The 22,724-nt window shown below is 27.8% G+C and overlaps 2 protein-coding genes and 1 pseudogene across 2 annotated transcripts in view; 2 read left to right on the plus strand and 1 right to left on the minus strand.

Annotated features, from left to right (window-relative positions):
* Positions 1 to 9,425, plus strand: part of LOC113370687 (fibrillin-2-like) — a gene marked incomplete in the record, with an annotated part of 221,071 nt that extends 211,646 nt beyond the window's left edge. The window contains 8 exon segments of the mRNA XM_026611385.1: positions 853 to 1,098; positions 1,175 to 1,387; positions 3,091 to 3,251; positions 3,328 to 3,427; positions 4,962 to 5,071; positions 6,355 to 6,591; positions 8,583 to 8,714; positions 8,784 to 9,425. Of these exon segments, the coding sequence (XP_026467170.1) occupies positions 853 to 1,098; positions 1,175 to 1,387; positions 3,091 to 3,251; positions 3,328 to 3,427; positions 4,962 to 5,071; positions 6,355 to 6,591; positions 8,583 to 8,714; positions 8,784 to 9,035 (1,451 nt within the window).
* A 5,581-nt stretch (positions 9,426 to 15,006) lies between these two features.
* LOC113363727 (protein trunk) lies at positions 15,007 to 15,988 on the minus strand. Its single transcript, XM_026606212.1, has one exon. It carries the CDS (start codon positions 15,734 to 15,736, stop codon positions 15,083 to 15,085), a length of 654 nt encoding a protein of 217 aa, XP_026461997.1. The 5' UTR covers positions 15,737 to 15,988; the 3' UTR covers positions 15,007 to 15,082.
* Positions 15,904 to 22,724, plus strand: part of LOC113371752 — a 12,378-nt pseudogene continuing 5,557 nt past the window's right edge.

Genomic DNA, 22,724 nt, shown 5'->3' on the forward strand with positions numbered 1-22,724 from the left:
TTTTTTGTGAAATGTCAAATTTTTGTTTATGATTAATTTAAATTCAATATGTCGCTTTTTTATTGTGATCTCTGATCTATAAGGTTTTCATGAGTTTTGGTTTCCGAAATAATTTGGTAAGCTAATCAAATAAATATAAATTGTAAAACTATTTATATAATTATTTTCATAACTATTGACAAACGTTTTTCATGTCAACATTTATTTAAATTTATAAACATTTATTTTTAATTATTAAGATTTAAAACTATAAATTTTGATTTTGAATATAGCATTTCATCTAATTTGGATATATATGTTGGATATATCTATATATGTACATGTTTTTGAATTATATTATTCATTATTAGGTTGTCAAATATCTCCCTTCCGCTTTTTTGCTCTTGGTTTATAATACAAAAAGGCGGAAGGGAGATATTTGACAACCTTATATTTTTTGAACTGCCAAATTTTTTTCTCAAAAATCATAAATCTTTTTTTCTCGAATTTTCCATAAATTTTGACATTTGTCATTTTAGTGTTTTGTTTTTTTTGCCCTTTTCTGTCAAAATTTTTAGAAATTTATAAACATTATATATTTATATTTTAAATTTACTTTTCAAAATTTCCTACAACCTAAGTTGGATATATATGCACACGATGAGACAATAAAATTTAAAATCGGTTCAGTAGTTTGGGCGTCCATCGCGAACCAACATCGTGACACGAGATTTATATATTAGGTTGTCAAATATCTCCCTTCCGCTTTTTTGCTCTTGGTTTATAATACAAAAAGGCGAAAGGGAGATATTTGACAACCTTATATATATATATATATATATATATATATATATTTCTATTATTTGTTTCTAGATATCAACGAATGTGAAAATGCCCACTCGCCCTGCAAGAACAACGCCATGTGCCAGAACACTGAGGGTTCCTACGTCTGTTCCTGTCCACCAGGTTACTTGCTCAATCCTGACGGAGTGTCCTGTCGTGACCTGGACGAATGTGCAACCGGCAGACATGTCTGTCAACACGAATGTATCAACACTGAAGGATCTTACACTTGTGCATGCCCGAAAGGATATAATCAACAAGGAGACCATTGCACCGGTATGAAAAAAAATTTGGTTTACCTTATTGACATGATGGTAATCAGATTGAATTAAGATGATTGTTGTTTTTTTAGATATTAATGAATGTGCGGAAGAGACTGGAAATTGTCCAAAACCAGGAACTTGCATCAACACTCTGGGAAGTTTCAAGTGTATCTGTCCGAGAGGATTTAAATTGGATCATTCGGGTTCATTCTGTGTTGATCAGGACGAGTGTTCGGATGATGGCAAATGCGAGCATGGTTGTCAGAATTTGGTCGGAGGATATAAATGTGGATGTCCTGAAGGTAAGGAAATGGACAATATTAAGGAACTTTTCATACTAAATATTGTCGAAAGCCAGCCATGTGGTTGCTGTGCAGTCAGGCATATGTTTCTAATGTCAAAAAAACGATCTTAGATAACAGGGTTCTGACCCAGCTTCATAACATACGAGTGACGTTGCAGTTTATGTGTAAAAAACCTGAATGCACAACAAATACATGACATTTTGACAGTATTCAGTATCATTCAGTAGCATAATGCATGCAAGTTGGAGCGTAACATGGCCTTGCTATAACATTTTTTTGTCATGCGGCAGAATTCGTTCTTTAGTTTATGTTTTTTTTAACTTCCCAAAAGAGAACTTTATGTTTTCATCAAAAAATCCGATTCGCTAATTTTATGTTTTCTCGACGTTTCAAGCCATTCTGAATCGAATGAGACCAAAATTCGGAAAAAGTATGTGTGTGTATGTGTGTGCGTGTATGTGAACAGATTTTTTGCTGTAAATCGACCTTTTCTCCCAAACGGATGGACCGATTTCAAAAATTTAAACGCCGATCGATGTATCTCGATGAGGACTAGCGTTTCTGAGTTTTGTGCGACGATCGGCCGGGCCGTTTCTTTGTAAATCGCAGAAAAGCAAAAAAAATTTTCGTCCACGTTTTAGGCCACAATTCTGAATCGATATTGAAAATTCAAAACCATTCGATAGATATTGATTGAGAATCGTGCTGATTAGTTTTTGGTAAAGATCGGCCGGGCCGTTTTCTTGTAATAGTTAAAAAAAAAAAAATCGACGATTTTTATGATTTTTTTTTGGCGGTAGATACCATAGTCTTCTAGATCATAATAAAAATATTACGGCCCTCCGACAAGCCGTTTAATTTTGAAAATTCTTTAAAGTTTGCAAAAATTAGTATCGTTTTTTTGGCATTTGTCAAAATTAGAACTTTCATCGACGTTTTCTCAAAAACGCCTGAACCGATTTCAGAAATTTAAAAGCCTTTTGATGTATCTCAATGAAGACTATCGTTTGTCAGTTTTGTAAGACGGTCTGCCGAGCCGTTTCTTTGTAATTTGAAAAAAAGTGTTAAACTTTTCGTCCACATTTTAGCCCATTCTACCGAGACGATTTTAAAAAATCAAAAACTGTTCGAAAGATATTAGTTGGGAATGATACTGATTAGTTTTAGGTGAAAATCTACCGAGCCGTTTTCTTGTAATTAACTGTTGCAAAAAAAATTGAAACTGATTTTTATGGAACTTTTTTTGCCGATATATATCATGGTCTTATAGAACTTACTGAAATGTTACGGCCTTAGAAGTAATTTAATTTTAAAAATTCATCAAAGTTTGAAAAAATGAGTATAGTTTTGTTGACGTTTGTTAAAATTAAAAATAGACAATTTACTTGGTATACGATAGAGTACTTGATCTTAATGAACATACTAAACCAATAAAGTCCTACGGAAACTGGTTCAATTATAAAAATTATTGATTTTTGAAAATTTGCTTTTAGAAAATACTCCAAGTGAACGTGTTCGTTCGTTTTTAATTATGTGTAATAAATCCACTCGGAATACTTTTAATGACTCATAAATTAATTTATATTTTATTAATTAAGTCAATTATTTACACATATCGGGAAGTTCATGTCACTTGCCTCAAGGCAAAATACCAATACCAACTAGTTTATTCATTTTATTATTCTAATATTTTACTACAGGTTTTGTCCAGCACTACTACTACAACCAGTGCGTGGACGAGAACGAATGTGCCAATAATCCTTGCGGAGATTCTGGAAATTGCTTCAACACCATCGGCAGTTACAGATGTGGTTGTCCTGATGGATATCAGTTTGATAACTCTTTGCAAGTCTGCGTACAGGTACAGTAACAGACTTAGGTCAATTTATTCCGGTTTGCTTGTTTTTATTTTACTTATTTCTAGTTTTATTTTCCAGTCTGGTCCTGGTTGCTCGAGTTCTCCTTGTTCCTTTGGTTGCACTGCGATGGGTCAATCAGGCTACCAGTGTGGATGTCCGAGAGGTTATCACAGAATAGGTTAGTTTTTATAACTAGTTACATTTATACATACTCGGGCCGAAAATCGAAAATGGAAATTTTTGCATTTCTCGACGTTTTGAAGGTTTCTGAACATTTTACTGGCATACCCCAGAAACTAAATGGATGTGTGTGTGTGAGCGTGTGTGTCCGCATTTGAATGGTTTAAACAACACGCGATCCCTATTGATAGGGAGATGTGCTGATTAGTTTTTGGCAAAGGCAGATCCAGCCGCTACGGAGATATGGAGCGAAGAGTGTAGAAAATACAAATCGAGTTTTTGTATGATCCGATTTGTATGATCCAAAGAACATTCAGTTCGTAATGACGGGAAAAAGTGGTTTTATTAGTTTTTGGCAAAGGTAGGCCCAGCGGTTTCGGAAAAACAGAAACTAAATGTTAAAAAAAATGGCAGTATTTGAGAGAACTAAGCGTCCGATTCAAATGATTCAAAAAACTTTCTGCTTGTTTCAACAAAATAATTGCTTTGGGAAAAAATTTTGATTCTAATTTTTTTTCCAAAAAATTTTTTGTAATTTTGGATTAAAAATTCAAAAAAATCGCCCAGGCTAGGCACAGTCTAAGCGCCACTCTGGTACAAATGTTTACCCAAGTGCGTTTTGACTGTTTATGTACTGGAGCATTTTTCCAATTTTGTGAAAACTATTGAAAAATCTGAAAATGCCACCAAGCTAAGCACAGTATAAGTGAAAATGTCGCATAGAATTGTTTGCAAATGCGTTTAGACGGTGACTATGCGGGAGCACTTTTTCAATTTTGTGTAAATTATTTAGGCAACAATTTTGTTTTGAAATTGAATTTGAAACGAAATGACGATTATTAATGTTCTGGAGATAAATTGATTTATGATTCATGTTTTACATTTGATTTGCTCAGATATAACAAGATAGCAAAAATAATGAAAGTTTACAGTATTTGAAATAATATACACCCAAGTCTGTTTTTACACGGTCTTTTTGTACACGGTTTTGATATAACACGGTTTGAAAATTGAATATTTTTAATTTTTTTACACGATTTTATTCTATTTAGCACGATTTGAAATTTTATGTACTTAAATTTTTTTTGTCAAATTTAATTTTTGCGAAGTATTTTCATATCACAAAAAAGTATTTATGAAAGAAAAAAGTCTGAAACCATCGATAGTATCGATAGTTTGCAAACACTAGCTTAAAGATTTAAGTGAATTCCCCTTTAGCGCGTACAAACAATTTTTACTGGTCAAAGCAAATGTGAATAGCACTAATTTAGGGGAATTATTATTAAAATAAACATGAATTCTTGTTCTTGGAAATTCTTGTTTTTCACTAATTTTAATAGGTTTTAGACATTAGGAACAAATCACCCATTTTTGTATAAGATTCTGGAACCAATATACCGTGTAAAAACAGACTTAGGTGTATTTGAAAACATGTGAAATTTCTCGAATATTTCATTACGATACGGGAAGTTCGAGCCATTTGCTTTAAGGCACGATGCCATACACCACTAGTTATTTATTATATTTACCAGGTCACGGTCACTGTCTATCCACAATAAATCCTTTGGGTTACGGTGACGACTTTGGAGACAGATCAGATGATGATAAAGGGTTGTCAGCTGAAGGATGTTTCACATGCAAGGTAATGAATTAATTTATACAAAACTAGATGACCCGACAGACTTTGTTCTGTACCTATTCTGTCTACAATTTTTTAATATAATATGCTAATATTTACCATTTACCCAAAAATAATAATTATTGTTTTTTAAATTATTCTTCACCCCAAAATGCATATACATTTATAATTTGAGTGATGTTAAATTTAGAACTGCTTTAATTTAAAATGATGAGTCAATTCTTACACTATATTGGAAATTGAAGTCTCTTTAACGGTATAACATAACCATAACCATTACATAACACTGGTACTTCGTGTTGGATTAAATTAATTTAATTTGATATTATTTAAGATATCTTAAACTTCTCCTAATTGTTATCGTAAGGGCCGAATTGTATGTATTCATCTTTACTTTCCCATTTGTTGTTATAAAGTGAAATTTTTCCGAATTTTAAAAATATTGCGGAAAGATTAGTAAAAGATGCAAAAAAAATATATATTGAAAAAAAACTATATTGAAAATTTAATATCCGAATCTTGTATTGGCGCCCCCTAAGGCGTGCGCTCGTATTTTTCGCATGCCTCGCATTAAAGGTAGTATTTCATATTTTAAGCAAATTAATTTGTTCATATGTGTATCATTCAATCTGCATACATATATTGTATCTTATATTATTTTAATTTTTGTTTATCTCAGCTGCTTTTTGGCAATAATAATGCACACATTTCAATTTTCTTATTCATAACCATAAATTTATTATACAATTTCTAATATTGTCTAGGTTCATAAGTAAATTGGAACTTTTTGCAAATGATAGTTTTCATTTGTTTCAATGCAAACAATAACATATCGCTTTTAGCAATTTTTTTCATTTATGTCTACAATATTGCACATAAATCCCAGTACTTATAATCACATACATCCTAGAAAATTTACTTAACAAACTTCAGAAAAATTTATCAAAATCCGAATAATCGTTTAGGAGGAGTTTAAAGTGAGTGCTTGTAATTTAATATGAACTTTGTATAATAGCAATGAAATCCAAATTGATTGTACGTTTTAGTTATAAAACGTTTGCATGTAAAAAAGAAAAGGGCTGTTTTTAGGGTTTTCCCGACGATTATTCGATTTTTTCTCGCCGTAAGAACCATCCTTGGACTTGAACGAACATTTTAAAGAATGAATTGTCGAAATTGTTTCATGTGTTGTTGAGTTATGCGCTTACCAACACATTTTGCGATCCATTTTTATATATAAGATAATAATTATATCTGTAATAACTTATATGTTTTTGACTTTGTAGCAAAAAGGTTTTCGCCACAGACGTCAATCCAAAGAAACGTACACTGCAGCCGATTATTCGTATGAAGAATCTCCAAAACCATCATCCAGGGATCATCATAAGGACAATGTAGAAGTCGAAGGATCTGGTTTTGCTGATGACAACCAGGATGCTGTGTCCTTGGTGGAAGATATTCATCCTTTGTTGAAGAGGAGTGCTGAGTTTATTTCTAGATCGGAACGGATAAGGAAACGACAGGTAATAACTGAATAGTGTTTTTACACTTTTTTGGCATATCCAATCCAATATTGTATTTTTAACTTCCTGTAGGGTAAGTTATAGTAATCGCAAATTAAAATTTTTATATATTTTTACGTTTCAATGGTTTCTGAACATTTTGGCATACCTCAGCAAAAATGGATGTATGTGTGTGTGTGCGGATACATCCTTTCATCGTCGATTTCGGGAACACGGAACAACCAATATGAATAATTCAAAAAAAATTGATTCGTATTAATATGGAGACGTGCTGATTAGTTTTTGTCAAAGGCAGGTCTAGCCGTTTCGAAGATACGGGGCAAAAATAGCAAAAAATCGTAATTCAGTTTTTGAAAGAACGGAGCGTCCGATTTGAATCATTCAAAAAACAATTTATTTGTATTGATTAAACGAAGAACTGTTTAAATTTTTGTAAAGGCAGGTCCATCGGTTATGGACTCTCAATAAAAAAATGCCATTTGACGGTCAAAACTGTTCATTAGACATATGTACATGTAATTATCAGATATTTTATAGAGATTTTAATAATGCGGACACATTTTGTGTCATTTTTTTGGGTTCTGTACCAAGATTTTTAATTTTGAAGTTTATTTATATGGTTCAAACAAATGTCCTCAACAGTATAAAATAACAGATTTATATGATTGTGTAGACGGTGTGCAAAAAATGCTTTTTAAAAGAATTTCAAGTTTTGAATTTTATTCGTTTTCAAAAAAAAAAAAAAATTAATAATGCGGACACATTTTGTGTCATTTTTTTGGGTTCTGTACCAAGATTTTTAATTTTGAAGTTTATTTATATGGTTCAAACAAATGTCCTCAACAGTATAAAATAACAGATTTATATGATTGTGTAGACGGTGTGCAAAAAATGCTTTTTAAAAGAATTTCAAGTTTTGAATTTTATACGTTTTCAAAAAAAAAAAAAATTCATAAAATATAGAAATTTAAAAAAACGATTTCTGGCAAAAATCTGAGAATATTTTGAAATTTTCAAGAACTAATATTTTGACATTCTCAAAAACTGCTAAATTCTCAAATATGTTAAAAATATCGATTTTTAATTTCAAAAATTTAAAAAAAAATCAAATTTTGAAAAAAAAATCAAATTACAAAAAACTTCGTTTTTTGAAAATTTTCAACAAAAAATTAAAGTCTCAAAAAATTCAAATTTTCGAATTTTTTTCATTTTCAAAAAAAACTAAATTTTAAAAGTTTCAAATAATGTCAAAATTGAAAAAACATCGATTTCTTACAATAATCTGAGATTATTTTAAAATTTTCCAAAAAATGAATATTTTCAAAAATTTCCAAATATTTAAATAATTTAAAAAAAAACGATATTTTTCAAAAATTCCAAAATTTTTTCAAAAATTTGAAAAAAAAATTAAAAAAGAAGGAAATTCGTTTTTTGAAATTTTCAAAAATTAAAGTCTCAAATAAATCTAATTTTCGATTTTTTTTTCATTTTCAAAAAAAAAAATAAATTTTGAATATTTCAAAAAATATCAAAATAAAAAAAAATCGATTTCTTACAAAAATATGAGAATATTTTGAAATTTTCAAAAAATGGATATTTTCAAAAATTTCCACATTAGCAATTTTTTGAAATTTTCAAAATTTAAAATCTCAAATAAATCTAATTTTCGATTATTTTTTCATTTTCAAAAAAAAAAAATTTGAAAATTTCAAAAAATATCAAAATAAAAAAAATCGATTTCTTACAAAAATATGAGAATATTTTGAAATTTTCAAAAAATGGATATTTCTAAAAATTTCCAAATACTCAAAACATTTAAAAAAAATCGATTTGTTTAAAATTTTTTTTAAAAAAATTGAAAAAAATGCACTTATATATTTACAATAAATAATCTATTTAAAATTATTTAAAACAATTATTGATTATTTTCATTTTTTGAATTTTTAATTTGAATTTTTAATTTACCACTAATTTAATTTTTTTTTGTTTAGACGAGTGCAGCTTCATCGAACGAAGTCAAACGACACAGACATCGTCGACAGAGCAAAGAATTCAGGCTAACAGTCAAATTAACACAAACTAAACACAGGATGAGGATCATCAAACTGCAACCTGCTATTAAGGTAAATATCTATTACGATTTAGTACATAGTGCCACAAGAATAATATATTCATATGTCCTTTACCCCCAGCATGATTTCGTCTATCGGATAACCCGCGGAAACGAATCGAACAAATTCGAGCTGGTCAAAAAGCACGGTGTGTGGTCTCTGCACTTCCGTCGCCGTCTCAAGAAACCAGGAACATTCGACATCGAAATTCGAGCCGAACCAGCCAATCCGTTGTCGACAGCCCTACAGACGACGACATCCAGTTCGACGGATTCGACAGAGGCGTTCGACAAACCTCTGACACTGAGGGTCAAATTGGACGTTGTCGAATAATAGAAGGAGGATTGGTTTGGATTGGATGGTGAAATGAAAATGAGAACAGTTTGTAGATAGATAGGATAAGACGAGTAAGTGATTTAAAAATATAAATTGGGAGCTGTTGGAAAGTTTGTAGCTTAAGCGAATTGGAATGAAAGACATCTAATGATTTTAATGCTTTCGATATGAGAGTTTCTTTTGCCCGAGCAAGCAAATGGCCTAAGTATTTTTTACAAACAAAATTTAAGATTTTTCTATAATTGTTGATAAAATTGTACCTTAAATTTAAAAATAACAATTTTAACAATTTAATCCAGAGTGATAAATTTTGAATTCAAGTCCACACACTGGATGTCGTTTATAGGCGACACTCGTACACACAGGTCGTCTTTATATATAGGGTCCGCCAAATAATTTTTTTTTTTGAAAACTAATGTATATTTTCTCAAATTTCTTTTTTTATTTGAAAGTACAATCCTTTCAGTTAATAATGAAATTAATTTAGTTAATAATGATTATAATAATTTCATTCAAAAATAAAAAAAAAGCCTCGGCTGACCGTTGAAAAAATAATGAAAATGAAATGTTAGATGGCATACCCTATATATATATATATATATATATATATATATATATATAAACTTTTTTGTATTGAAAGTAATTTATCTCTAGAGACTTCGACGATCGCTTAGGCTACAAACTTTTATATATATATATATATATATATATATGTATATTAATTTTTATATATATATATATATATATATATATGATTTCTATTTACATACAATCTAATTGTATTAGTGATTATGTTAAAAAAAATTAAGTTATTATTTTTATCGCTTATCAAATTTTATTCTTGTTTTTGCTTTCGGAAAAATGTATGAAATATATTTTAAGGATAAAAAATTTAGTTCCTAGATATAATTTATATATATATATATATATATATATATATATATATATATATATATATATAATGTCTAGGAATTATTTTTTTTATAATTTTTCTTTTAGCTACTTATTTTACTAATTTTTCAGTATCCAAAGAATCTCAAATTTTAAATTTGAACAAAAAAAAACATATATAGTATGTGTTGACCGATGATTAAATTGGCGTAAAATTACTAATAATAGTTATAATTGTTTATAATATGTATATATATATATATATATATATATATATATATAAAGTACTTCAAAAATTTTTTTAAGACCAAAAAATCGAAAAAGCATACCGTCTAAGCACAGTATAAGCGCCTTGTAGTTATAAATATATACGGAGTGACGTTTATATTGTGACTTTAAAGGAGCAATTTTTTGGTTTTCACTCAAAAATTGTCAAAAATATTATTATAGTCTAATTATCAAGTTTTCATGCATTTATATAAAAATACGTTGGATCACAATATTTTTTTTTTTTCAAAAAAGTACTTCAAAAATATTTTTTAAGGCCAAAAAATCAAAAAAGTATACAGTCTAAGCACAGTCTGAACGCCTTGTTGTAATAAATATATATTGCGTGACGTTTATATTGTGACTTTATCGGAGCAATTTTCTTATTTATGCCCGAAATTTGTCAAAAATATCGTAAAAGTCTAATTGTCTCAATGAATTTATATGAAAATACGTTTATAATATGACGTACAAAAATGAATTAAAATGATAATCGGATAACAATATTTATTAAAAAAAAAATACTGCAATTTTTTTATTTTCAATGCCAAAAAATCGAAAAAGTTTTTGGTTTCTACTCAAAAATTATCAAAATTATCGTAAAAGTCTAATTGTCATGTTTTTATAAATTTGTGCGAAAATGCGTTTATAATATAACTTTATAGGTAATTTATTTATTTTTATAATTAATTACAAATACAATTGAATGATACACTTAAAAAAAAACAATTTCAAAAAATTTATTTATTAATTAATTTTCAATATGACAAAAAATCGAAAAAGTATACGGTCTAAGCACAGTCTAAACAAGTTGTTCTAATAAATTTGTACTAGATGGCGTTTATATTGTGGCTTTTCGGGAGCAATTTTTCGGTTTTTAATCAAAATTTACAAAATGTATTGCCACAGTCCAATCGTTACGTTCTTACAACTTTATATAAAAATACGTTTATAATATGACTTTACTAATTTTTTTTTTTAATTTTAATTTCACCAAATAGAATTGATTTTTTTTTTGTAAATATATTTTCATTTATAAATTTTCAAAAAAAAATTTTGCAATAGCCCAAAATCAGAAAAGTATACAGTCTAAGCACAGTCTGATCAAGGTGTTCCAATAAATTTCTACTACGTGGCGTTTATACTGTGACTTTAAGGGAGCTTTTTTTTTTATTTTTCACATTTTCATAGTCTAATTGTTCCGTTCTTATAAATTTGTACAAATAACGCGTTTATAATTTGTCTCATTTATTAAATATATTATTATTATTATATTTTGCGCCAATTTACAGGTCAAATTAAATAAATTTAATATAACGCATCGGCGTACAAATTGTAATTAGTTTTATAAAATTTTATAAGATTTATACATAAATAAATAATATAATTATTTTAAGATATATATAAAAACAAATTATTAGCGAATTAATAATCACACTGCCAAAAAAAATATAATTAAACACACACACAAACAAAAAAGAATTTTGAAAATCGCAAAGCGCTTACTCAAAATAATAAACGCTTTTAATAGTGCGACGGTCGGTCGAAAATTCCTAAAGAAAATAATTAAATATAAAAAATTAGAATAATTACTGCCTTGAATTAATAAATATACTGCCTTGAATTAAGTGCCCTTAATATTTACTGCCTTGATTTTGAAATTTTCAATTTTGTCAAACTGCCTGTGTTTAAATTAATTAAATATTATAAATATATTATAGTCAATATGATGAAGGAAAAAGTATTAACAAATTGAAGTGAAGAAGAGTGCCGAGGGAATGAAAAATAGAGATAAAATGTTTTACATTTTGAATTTTCCAAAAATTTATAAGTGTTTCGGCATTCTTCTTCAGTTCCAAATTTATATATATAAATAGCTTTATATTTAAGACCAAAAAAAAATGAAAACGATCAAAGCATAGTGTGTTCCCGATTTTTGTAACATTCCGAAATGTATTTTAAATATATTAAATTATAATATATTTGCAAAAGAAACTAATCTAAATATAAATATATATTTTAATATTTAATATATACGAAAAGTCTTGTAATATATTGAAGAAAACGTTAATAAAAAAATGTGCAAGAAATTTGGCACTAGCTATCGTTTTAATTTACTGAAATAAGAATAAGAAAAAATTATTTTGTTCCTGAAATTTTGTTCAAAATCTAATAAAACCAGATTTTAAATATTTTTATATATATAATTAAATCTTAAAGATACAATCTTTATTAATTATCACAATTTGCATCATCGTTTTAATATTTACAATAATAAATTTTAATATTTTTGAAAATATAAATCTACCTATATACATATATTTACATGTGTATATATATATATACATATACATATATATATATATATATATATATATATTATCCCTACTAATTATATATATTTACAATATTTACATATAAGCGTAAGAAAACAACAAAATTTTCTTATAACTTCAGATAAACCAAAAGTTTTAAATTTAAATATACATACACAAATATTCAAAATAAATATTTCAGCTTTAATTTTTATTTTTAACATATTTGTATATGTATATTTAATTATATTTGTGCATAAAAAATATTTCCAAATCGGTAATATTAAATTTAATATTTGATATTTCATACCACGAATACCCATGATCCTGTTTTTATTTTCTTTAAACAAGTACATACAATATATATGTATAAAGATTTTGGTTTCTAAACTGAATATTTATTTATTTAATTTTTATTTATAATTTTTTCGACGTTTCGTAAATGTGAAATGTGCCCTTATTCAGGAACTTTAAAACAAAAAAAGAATATAACTTTGAAAAAATTAAATTTGCCAAAGTTAAATTTGCAAAATTTGAATTGACTTGGAGTTGGTTAAAGTTAATGATTTTATTTTAATATAAAATTAAGTCTATTTTAACAGTTTCTGAAGAAAGGACAAATTGTGGTTCAAAAATAAATTGATAATGATAATAAAATATATAAAATAATTCTAAAAACTTGGGCATCATGGGTAAAAAATCATTTTCTATCATTTTGGTTATTTAAAATTCAGGTCCTTTCCAGTTTTAATTACACAAAAATGGTTCGTTTTTTTTTTCAAAAAAATATTGAGGAAATTTAGAAAATTGAACAATATTTATATTGAAATGTCAACAAATTTAATATCAGGATTAATGGGGTAATTCTGCCATAACATAACGTTGTCATGGCAACGCCATATTTGTTTATTGTTTGTGAAAATGTTTATCTATTTGCTGTGCGATCAGGCGTATTTTACATATAAACAACGTAAGAAAGAATCTTATGCTAACTGCGTTATTGACGATTCTGTTATCATAACATTTTTCCTTGGTTTGTTTATAATTAAAATAAGCCTGATCGCACAGCAAATAGACAAATTTTTCACAATTTTAACTGCCAAATTTTCAATATTTTTCTCAACAAAATATGTTTTGTTAGATAAATATCATGATTTTTTAACAATATTACCTTAAATAATATTTATATTGAAATGTTTAATACAACATTCACATTTTTGCACACATTTATAATATTTTAGTCATGTCCACCACAAGGTAAATCCCTAGTATCAATTTCCTTAGACAAAACATGTTTTGTTAATAAATGTTTACCACTCGACAATATAATATTTATATTAAAAAGTCAAAAAAATTGAAATTAGGTTTTAAACTACACTTTGTATTTATAGTCTTTTAAGCAGGTCCACGATTGGTTGGATCCCCACCTCAAACAAAACATGTTTTGTTTTATAAGTGTTTCACGTCACTTGTTTACAAACACTTGGCAATATAATATTTATATTGAAAACTCAAAACAAAATTAAATTAGGTTTTTATCTACACTTTGTATTTATAGTTTTTTAGGCAGGTCCACTATAAAATGGATCCCCAGTATCAATTTCCTCAAACAAAACATGTTTTGTTTCATAAATGTTTTACGTCACGACGTTTGTTTACAACCACTTGACAAAGTATTCAAGAAATTTGATATCAGAATCCACAAGACACTTGACAATTTTATATTGGAATATTAAGAAATTTGATATCAGGATTCACTAGACAATTTACATTCACAATAATTTATTCAAATCCACCACAAGGTGGAATCCCAGAATCAATTTTCTTAAACAAAACAGGTTTTGTTTAATAAATGTTTCGCGTCACTAAGTTTGTTTACAAACACTTGACAAAGTGTCACGAAAATTGATATCAAAATTCACTAGACACTTTACATTCACAATAATTAAGGCAAATCCACCACAAAGTGATCCACAGTATTTAGTTCCTTAGACAAAACATGTTTTGTTTTATAAATGTTTCACGTCACTAAGTTTGTTTACAACCACGTCAAGAAAATTGATATCAGGATTCACTAGATCCTTGACAATTTTATACTGAAATATCAATAAATTTGATATTAGGATTCACTGCACACTGCACATTTGTATTATTTTAGGCAGGTCCATGAAACGGCATCAATTTCCCTCCAGTATCAATTTCCTGAGACAAAACATGTTTTGTTTTGTAAATGTTTCAAGGACACTAAGTTTGTTTACAACCACTTGACAAAATATCAAGAAATTTGATATCAGGATTCACTAGACACCTGACAATTTTTTTATTGATATCAGGATTCACTAGACACTTCACATTTGTAATATTTTAGGCAGGTCCACGAAAGGGCATCAATTTCCCCCCAGTATCAATTACCTTATAAAACATGTTTTGTTTTATAAATGTCAAGAAATTTGATATCACAATTCACTATATACTTTTTAGACAAGTCCAAGAAACGTCAGGATCTCTGTATTACCATGTTCGTCAACAAATAGGATTATTTACACACATTTTTTCCTGTACCAATGTCCTTTATCCTGCAGCGCATTCGCAGCAAAAATTGACAGCCCTTTCTTCCCAAACCCACAATTCTCGCAATTGCAAAGGCAATCCTGCAACTCCGATTTTTTTATCGGGTTCCAATTGCGCACACAATCCTGCCTTCCTTCGCATAAGCCTCAAAGTGAAGGATCTTGGTTTGCACCTATAATGACCATAAAAACACGTGTGTTTGGTGCACTCGACACTTCTGAGGTACCTCGGAAAATAATCAGGGCCCAAATCGAGCCACTGGATACGTTTTTCACACTGCCAGGGTTCACGTTTTTCTAAAGTTTTATATTTTGTGGCGCGTTTCGAACGTTGCACCAGGGTTAAAGATTTTAGGTTCCAGGCTGGTTCGGGTCCCAGCTCGCGCTGGTAGTCGTCGTCAACGTAGAAAGATGGCTCCGAGGGATCCGTTTGGCGTTTACCACTATTGTTATCGGTTGGTGCATGGATTTGGGGTTTGTTGATACTCATGTAACGAGAATTATAAGACGCACCGAGGATTTCACTTAGAACTTCTTCGGGTATGGGAGTGCAGTTAACTTTTGCATCGCTTTTGAAACGAGAACCACTTTTAAAAACAGACATTGCACTAACCGTACACCACAAGGTAAGTAGACACAACATTATTTTACACATTTCTCACTTTACTAAATTTTGCATTTATTATTTTTCGATCTTTACAGCATGGATGCCCAGGCACGACTGCTCGCCATCGGCCTCGTCCTTTGCTAATCGGCGTATTTTCCATCTTTTCGGAGTTGTTCAATATTTTTCGGGGCATCTGGGCATTTTAAATTGGCTAAATGACTTTTAACACTGGCAACAAAAGGGAAAGAAGGTATCGACCTGGATTAGATGACAGGCACGAGGGCCTTTTATACCTGAGGAGACCCGTTAGGAATCGCACGCAGTTGTGGTCAAATCTAGGTAAGGGGTAAATAAATTTGTAATTGTAGGATAATAGAAATTTTATTACCAACATTTCTGTTTTATTTTTTAAATTGTAATGATTTTTTGTACTCTTGTCTCAAAAAGTTACGCGGGATATAAAACAATTTTAATACGATTTTAATGATTTACAAAAATTCTGCTTGTTTTGACGACACGATTGCTTTTCGAAAAATAATTCTTTTCTATTTTTTTTAATTCTCAAAAATTTGAATTTAAATTGCAATTCTAGCTAAATTTCTATAGCTCACTAATATACTCAAAATAAATAATTTTAACTTTGCACTTCAGTATATATAATTCTTATAAATATTAATCAATGTCCTTCATTTTAAATTCGATTGATTAAGTTTTGTTTATTAACTTCCCGTAGGGTAAGTTATTGTAATGGGCCGAAAATCAAAAATCAAATTTTTTTCATTTCTCGACGTTTTGTAGGTTTCTGAACAATTTGGCATACCTAAAAAAAATGGATGTGTGTATGTATATGTATGTATGGATACAATTTTTCGTTCACGTTTTCGGGCGCATGGATCAACCGATTTGAATAGTTCAAAAAGCATTCGATTCCTATTGATAGGGAGAAGAGCTGATTAGTTTTTGGCAAAGGCAGGTCCAACAGTTACGGAGCTACGGAGCAAAGAGTGCAGAAAATAGAAATCGAGTTTTTGAGTGAACGGAGCATCCGATATGAATGATCAACATTCAATTAGTAATGATTGGGAGAAGTCGTTATTAGCTTATGGCAATGGCAGGACCAGCCATTTCGAAGATACAGAGCTAAATGTACATAAAATGGCATTTTTTGAGAGAACTAAGCGTCCGATTTAATTGATTTAAAGAACTTTCTGCTTGTCTTAACAAAATAATTAATTTTGGAAAAAAAAGTTGTTTCAATTTTTTTAATTTTTTTTTTTAATTTTTTGTATATTGATAATAATTCAGATTTTATTTTTAATTCTGACTATAGTTCTAATATACTTTAAACAAATAATTTCAACTTTGCAATTCAGTTTATATAATTCTTATAAATATTAGACAATGTTACAATATTTACAATAATCTATTTGAAAACATTCAGTATTCCTCGAACAGTTCGTTACGGTACGGGAAGTTCCAGCAATTTGACTTAAGGCACGATGCCATATTTGCCTCAAGACAGAATTCCACTTACAGCTAGTTATAATTTTATTTTAATGAAAAATCATTATTTAAAAATTTATGTAATTAAAAATTTCTGTTTGATGGTTTTATTTTTTTCGTACGTTTCGACAGAGCATTTATGCAATCTTTAGAGATTTTGTTTAATTTTTATTTATATGAAAATCTGTTGATTGTATTTCTTTTAATAATTTCAATTTTTGGTAATTTTATTTTGGTGAAAAAATTAATAATACGTTCATAAAATCAACAAATTCTTTTTTGCATTGTCAGTGCAAAAAAATATAAAAAAAATATTTAAATGTCAACATTTAGAGTTAAAGTTAAATGTTACAATTTTTGTATGTCATATAATGTAATTCATTTTTCGAGCATTTTTTATTATTACATGCTTTTGTTACGAAATTATTTATATCATAATTTTAATTATTTTATTATGATGGTACGTCGTAAAAAATCCATGTCCACCACTGCTCTTTTCAGTTTTGCACACAAAATTATTTTTAATCGTACGCTAGAGAGCAGGTTTTGATCAAGTCGCTTATTACTCATTTTGTATGCAAAAAATAAATTTATTTTAATTTTCTTATTTATCTATATGAATCTAAAAATGACATACTCAAATTTTAGTATTGTACTATCATCCTTGTGGCCTTACGAGCTCGTCAAAAATAAACTTTTGTAATGTAGAATGCTCATTTACGAGTCGGGATAATTATATGATTGCGCGATTTTTTATTTAAAAATAAACTAAATTTTTAATTTTTAAATATTACATTTTGTAATAGAGGTGTTGAAGATTGAAATATAGAAATTTGACGTTTGTAGGGTAAATAGTGTGGTCTGAGGAGCTCCCCAAAAACAAACATTTAAAATTCAACATCTTTCTGGATAGTTATGCATTCGCGCAATTCTTTTATTTAAAACTTATCCAATTTTAATATTTTTAAATATTACATTTTATAATAGATATGTTGAAGATTGAAATATCCAAATTTGAAGCTTCTAGTGTAAAAAGTGTGGTCTGAAGAGCTCTTCAAATATCATAATTATTTTCTCTGTTTTACAAAGTTCTTAAAATACACGTTTATTATGCATCACGTTTAGGGACAATTATATATTCGAAAAATTTTTTTATTTAAAAATGATATAATTTTAATTTTTTAAATATTACATTTTTTAGTAGATATATTGAAGATTAAAATATGCAAATTTCACGATTCTAGTGTAAATAGTGTGGTCTGAGGAGCTCCCCAAAAATAAACATTTAAAATTCAACATCTTTCGGGACAATTATGCATTCGCGCAATTTTTTTATTTAAAACTTATCCAATTTTAATATTTTCAAGTATGTATTAGATATGCTAAAGATTGAAATATCCAAATTTATGTGGAGCGAAAAAGTGTGGTCTGAGGAGCTCTTCAAATATCATAATTATTTTCTCTGACTTACAAAGTTCTTAAAATATACGTTTATTATGCGTCACGTTTGGGGACATTTATATATTCGCGCAATTTTTTTATTTAAAAATAATCTAATTTTAATATTTTTAAATATTACATTTTGTAGTAGATATATTGAAGATTAAAATATGCAAATTTCACGATTCTAGTGTAAATAGTGTAGTCTGAGGAGTTCTTCAAATATAATCTTTTTTTGTTTTTGTAACTTGACGTCATTTTTGCACAAACAAATACATGTAAGCAATTATAAAAAAAATAATTGCATAAATATTTTACGAATTGTAATATTTTTAAGTACTACATTTTATACTAGATTCATTGAAGCATGAAATATATAAAATTGAAACATTTAATGCAAATAGTGTACTCTGAAGAGTTCTTCAAACATGAACGTTCATTTTTCATCACGTTTCGGGACGGTTATGCATTTACGCATTTTTTTAATTCAAAAACAAATCAAAATTAATATTTTTAAATAATACATTTTATAATATAGAGAATAAAATATCTAAATTTGAAGTTTATAGCACCAACAGTGCAGTCTGAGGAGCTCATCAAAATCAATTATATCATGTAACATTGTAACCGCAAATACTTTTCCTCAATACTGAGAAAATCCGATTAAATTTTATTCTAGTATTAATGCGGCATCCGGTCGAAATTTTTCATTTGAAATTTTAACTTTTGTAAATTTACCGGCTTGATAAAAATATCCAAATACTGAACACTAAACGCGGCCACCAAAAAAACACGTATACATTATTATAAATATGTTTTGTAAAATTTATTATTTATATACCAAGTCAATAGTTTTGATCATTTTCATCAGCTCTCTTACTAATAATGATTCACACCTGGTAGGTTTACATTTCCGGACTTTCCCGAGGTTTTGGGATAATTAATTTATTATAGGGCCCCCTACAGCGTACCTGTATATTGTAATTTGTTTATCAGAGATTTTAAAAGGTTTTGTAGAAAAATTGCATATTTATCAGAGGTTCTCAAACCTCGAAAAATTTGAATAAAAACGAAATTTAACACTAACAATTTCAAATTATATGTACGAAGTAATTTAAACTAGTGGTGTATGGCATCGTGCTTTAGGGCAAATTTAAACCATTTTACTCAATTTGAATATTTTTTTGATTATTTGAAATGATTTTTCCATTATTATATATGGTCTAGTATTTGTGGTTTGTATGTAAATTGGATATATAAATGTATATATTGATATATACATCATTATATATGGTCTAGTATTTGTGGTTTGTATGTAAATTGAATATATAAATGTATATATTGATTTATACATCATTATATATGGTCTAGTATTTGTGGTTTGTGTGTAAATTGGATATATAAATGTATATATTAATTTATACATCATTATATATAGTCTAGTATTTGTGGTTTGTGTGTAAGATGTATATATAAATGTATATATTGATTTATACATTATTACATATGGTCTAGTGTTTGTGGTTTGTATGTAAATTGGATATATAACTGTATATATTGATTTATACATCATTATATATGGCCTAGTATTTGTGGTTTGTATGTAAATTGGATATATAAATGTATATATTTATTTATACATCATTATATATGGCCTAATCTGTGTGGTTTGTATGCAAATTGGATATATAAATGTATATATTGATTTAAACATTATTATATATGGCCTAGTCTGTGTGGTTTGTATGTAAATTAGATATATAAATGTATATATTGAGTTATACAACATTATATATTGCCTAGTGTTTGTGATTTGTATGTAAATTGGATATATAAATGTATATATTGATTTATACATCATTATATATGGTCTAGAATTTGTGATTTGTATGAAAATTCGATATATAAATGTATATATTGATTTATACATCATTATATATTGCCTAGTGTTTGTGGTTTGTATGTAAATTGGATATTTAAATGTATATATTGATTTATACATCATTATATATGGCCTCGTCTGTGCGGTTTGTATGTAAATTGCATATATAAATGTATATATTGATTTATACATCATTATATATGGTCTAGTGTTTGTGGTTTGTATGTAAATTGGATATATAAATGTATATATTGATTTATACATCATTATATATTGCCTAGTGTTTGTGGTTTGTATATAAATTGGATATATAAATGTATATAGTGATTTATACATCATTATATATTGCCTAGTGTTTGTGGTTTGTGTGTTATTTGGATATATAAATGTATATATTAATATATACATCATTATATATGGTCTAGTATTTGTGGTTTGTGTGTAAGTTGTATATATAAATGTATATATTGATTTATACATCATTATATATGGTCTAGTGTTTGTGGTTTGTATGTAAATTGGATATATAAATGTATATATTGATTTATACATCATTATATATAGCCTAGTGTTTGTGGTTTGTGGTTTGTATGTAAATTGGATATATTAATGTATATATTGATTTATACATCATTATATATAGTCTAGTGTTTGTGGTTTGTATGTAAATTGGATATATAAATGTATATATCGATATATATATATATATCATTATATGTGGCCTAGTGTTTGTGGTTTGTATGTAAATTGGATATATAAATGTTGATTTATACATTATTACATTGGCGCACCCATGCTATGACAACGGTTGCTATAGCAATAATATTCAATTGCGTGATTGAATTATCAAATTTGGTTTTCGACTATTTTTGAGAATTTTTTAAAATATGCACTTATAAAAATGTTTTTTTTTCTCAAAATTTTTTGGACCAAAATTTTTTTTGCCAATTTTTTCTTTCCCAAAATTTTTTTGGTCAAAATTTTTTTGATCAAAATTTTTTTGACCAAAAATTATTTTGTCCAAAAATTATTTTGTCCAAAAATTTTTTTGACCAAAATTTTTTTGACCAAAAATTTTTTTCTCAAAATTTTTTGGACCAAAATTTTTTTTTCAAAATTTTTTTGTCCAAAAATTTTTTTGACAAAAATTTTTTTGACAAAATTTTTTTTCCCAAAATTTTTTTGCCCAATTTTTCTCACGGCGGTTCTTCTTTTCGCGTTATATTCGGGTCAGTTATGTATAATTAGTTAGTAAGTTAGTTTAAGTGGATTAGGGCTGCACAAATCGATACTTAGTAGTATTTACACTATATCCATTTCCATCTGAAATGTTAGAAACGTAAATATGAATACAAGTATCTATTTCTGTGGCGACACCACATTAAAAAAAACGCGCCTGGCAACTTTACCCCATGGGTGGTGAGGAAAAAAGTTGCATCCTAATTAAGTACATATAATTATCAAAATTAACATATTTAGATAATTATGGTAATTAATATACATAAATGTACACATCGCTGATAATCACAAAGTAATATCGAAATATCTTAAAATAAACATTTTCAAAATAATTTTTGCTTTTTACTATGTGGTTAATGTTATTTTTAATTTTTTTTTCAGAACTTCATAAAGATTTATTAGATGCTTTCAGAAAGAATATTATCAATGATTATTAATTTTGAATTGGTTGAAAAAATACTATAAATACTACAAGGCGAAGAGAAGCATGGCTTTTGATGAAATATATTTTATAAATAAATTTTTTAACTACGTAACATAAAGTACAATATTATTTCGAGTGACTATTATAAATGTTTATAAATATTAATACAAAATGAAAACAAATAATATTTAAAAGAAAAACATATTTACTTGTAAACTTTAATATAAAATTTGGCACTGCTTTCTTCATATAAGCTGATCAATGTCAGCCGTTTTTTTTTTTTAATTCTGTTCTTTATTTTATTGTTTTTAATGTGGAAAGGAGCAACGCATTTGCAGATTTCATATGTTTTACTCAGTTTTGGTAAGTGGTAATTTTTTATGAATTTTATGGTTGAAATTAACACAGGTCCACATAAAAAGTAGTTTCCAATGTACCTTCTACCTATGGTCAAAATTGGGGCACAAAACATTAAAAAACATTTATAATATAATCTTCTAATGGCGCGCGCAAGGTCTAATATTGGTCAATATCGGTCTAATATCGGT

Source organism: Ctenocephalides felis, unplaced genomic scaffold (genome assembly GCF_003426905.1).
Source record: "Ctenocephalides felis isolate EL2017-DRISC unplaced genomic scaffold, ASM342690v1 CF-g0.4_SCAFFOLD_00845, whole genome shotgun sequence".
In the NCBI taxonomy this organism is placed as follows: Eukaryota; Metazoa; Arthropoda; class Insecta; order Siphonaptera; family Pulicidae; genus Ctenocephalides; species Ctenocephalides felis.